Below are 2,500 nucleotides of genomic sequence, written 5' to 3'. Positions count from 1 at the left end.
CACAAAGTTCACGTTTCAAATGAACTGTGGAAACGCTGATGACTGATTAGATCATCTGCCACCGAAATATGTTGGAAAAAGTTGTATTGGAATAATATACTGCAAACTGTACCCTCACATTGACAAAATATTACAGTCATTAAAATGTTAAATTATTTAAGTTTAATTAAATATATTTTTGAATTTCGACTCGAAAGAAGATCTATCATATTGAGCTCAGCCTGCTGGAAACCAGATCAGCATTATAAATTCAGTTTTCCCCACAGCAAAGAAAAAGCAGGTTATTAAATTATGATCACTGTTGTATTTCATCTTTAAGAAGACAAATTTATCCCACTCGTGAACATCATGCTGTGCACAGGAATCAACCAAGACACAAATGATCAAAAAAACACGAGCGTGACTTCCTATCGTGGTAGGGTCTGTGTGTACTGTATATGCCCTTGTACAGATTAAATAATCATGTCACTTTAAGCATAACATCAGTTGACTGATCAAACATGAGACGGATTTTACACACCCCTACCATGCTGTCTGCTCTGCAGGCTCACTTGTCATCCCTCGCTAACTGTCAAATAATGAACTTTAATGATGTAATGATTAATTTTATGCTTGGTTGCTGGGCTACGAGACCTTGCTCTCATATCAGCTTAGCGTGTTGTTCTTCTACCTTCGTTTTCTTCTTCTTCTTCTCCTTCTCCTTCTCCTTCTCCTTCTCCTTCTCCTTCTCCTTCTCCTTCTCCTTCTCCTTCTCCTTCTCCTTCTCCTTCTCCTTCTCCTTCTCCTTCTCCTTCTTCACCACATGGGGTTTGTAGTCAGGCCTGTCAATCTGTAGTCTTGCTAGCTGTGATGGCCAAGGTCACTCGAGGGGAGTTGATTTCCCTGCAGTGGCTTTGAGGTAATGCGGGTTGAACTCACACTGGTGCCTCAAACACTTATAGCTACAATAAAGGCGGGGTTGCCATGCCATTTTCCAGCAGCATGTAGCCTACACAGTAAAAAATGCAATGTTAATTCAACACTTAGAGAGTACCATGGGACCAAATCCATTCCAGAAGGTGTTAAATAGACTCTATAAGTGTTGAATTAACACTGGAAAAATTCCTGTGTAGTACTGTATGAGGAGAAAAGCCTGAGTGTAACATATGGTTTCAGCCCCGTGTCATATGGGGGTCTTACAAAACAACCCCCTTCAAGCACAGACAGCACCCTTAATGGCTATGACACTCATCATGTAAATTGAACATTTCCCGTATACTATAGCACGGGCCGGGGACATCCACAGGAGTCTGTCTCCGCTTTCTCTATTGTGTTGCTGACCTTGCTTTTGTGCCGAGCGCACACAAGCACATATGGCGGCACAAATGGCCCTGTGTGTAGCGTTGCCAAAAGCCCTCTAGTTAATGCTGAGGAGATCTTACAGAGCCTTCTCCGCTAGCTAGCCATTAAACACACGCTACAAAAAAAAGAGAAAAACTGAACAAGGATGAGGCATTCACTACGATGAAACGTGCAGTTAGTTCCTATTGCTGTTTGATCCTGCCTTTGTGCCTATTTCTGGCTGTGCTATTATGGTTATTTCTCCCATGTTTGTATTATTTACAACATCTGAGGACGAAGTGGCTCATACTCACACCAGGAGGCAAAGCTACGTAAGAATTGGTTAATTAGAACACACAATTAGCCACGCTGGAGAAAAGGCTAAACTGTAATTTCAGAACATGACCACTGAGAGGCATTGCTACTCACAGAGTCTTTTGAGGAACGCTTTGTTCTTATCTAGCGCTCTCTGCTGGAACTGATTAGGAGCGCGTCCCCATCCTTTTCATCCTGAGAGCAAACATGGCAGCATCTTGTTGCATTGATTACCTGTTTGATACCTTGTCCTCTCTCTTTTTTTCCCAGGGGCATCGGGAAGCAGGGATTTCAGTGTCAAGGTATGCGTCCAACTCGATTCTAATTTGTATTTCCCTTTAAAACCCTACAGGATACGGATAACCTGTGACACATCACAGTAGTATAATGCTTACCCCCAAGTTTCATGATGTACTGCATAGTAGGCTTTCAGGCCAGGGCTGGAATAATGCACAGGCAGGATTTGGCTGCAGCCTAGGGGGCCCCACCTGCCAGGGGGGCCCTGATTGCCCAAAAGTGAAAAATTGCAGAATTGTGACAAGATGAAATGTTGAAAAATTCTTCCATCGTGTTGAGTACAGTTAGTAGACATGTTATCCTGGATTTCTAGTATGTAATTATGACACTGTCTACATTTTTTGTGTGAAATTTGCCTTCTGGGGGGGGCCCACTGCAACCTGCAGCCTAGGGACCCTGTGCATGGCATATTCTAAAACTGTTTAGTTCACATGATTTCACACATTTGGCACAACGTAAGCCATGTCTACAAGCACTGACAGCAGGTTCTCTGGGTATAGTGTGTGATATTCTCCATATTTCTCTCTCTGCTCCTCTGTCAGTGTGCAGTTTTGTGGTACATAAGCGC

At 42.9% G+C, this 2,500-nt stretch overlaps 1 protein-coding gene across 1 annotated transcript in view; it reads left to right on the top strand.

Moving 5' to 3' along the window:
• The window catches only part of prkcg (protein kinase C, gamma), a 41,956-nt gene that overhangs the window by 2,148 nt on the left and 37,308 nt on the right, over window positions 1-2,500 (top strand). Inside the window, exons 2-3 of the mRNA XM_063198030.1 lie at window positions 1,906-1,937; window positions 2,475-2,500. The exon at window positions 2,475-2,500 is cut by the window's right edge and continues 57 nt beyond it. Coding sequence (XP_063054100.1) covers window positions 1,906-1,937; window positions 2,475-2,500 — 58 coding nt within the window. The remainder of the gene's footprint in view (window positions 1-1,905; window positions 1,938-2,474) is intronic.

This window comes from Engraulis encrasicolus, chromosome 5 (genome assembly GCF_034702125.1).
Source record: "Engraulis encrasicolus isolate BLACKSEA-1 chromosome 5, IST_EnEncr_1.0, whole genome shotgun sequence".
NCBI classification, from domain to species: domain Eukaryota; kingdom Metazoa; phylum Chordata; class Actinopteri; order Clupeiformes; family Engraulidae; genus Engraulis; species Engraulis encrasicolus.
This window is presented reverse-complemented; position numbering and strand designations above follow the sequence as displayed.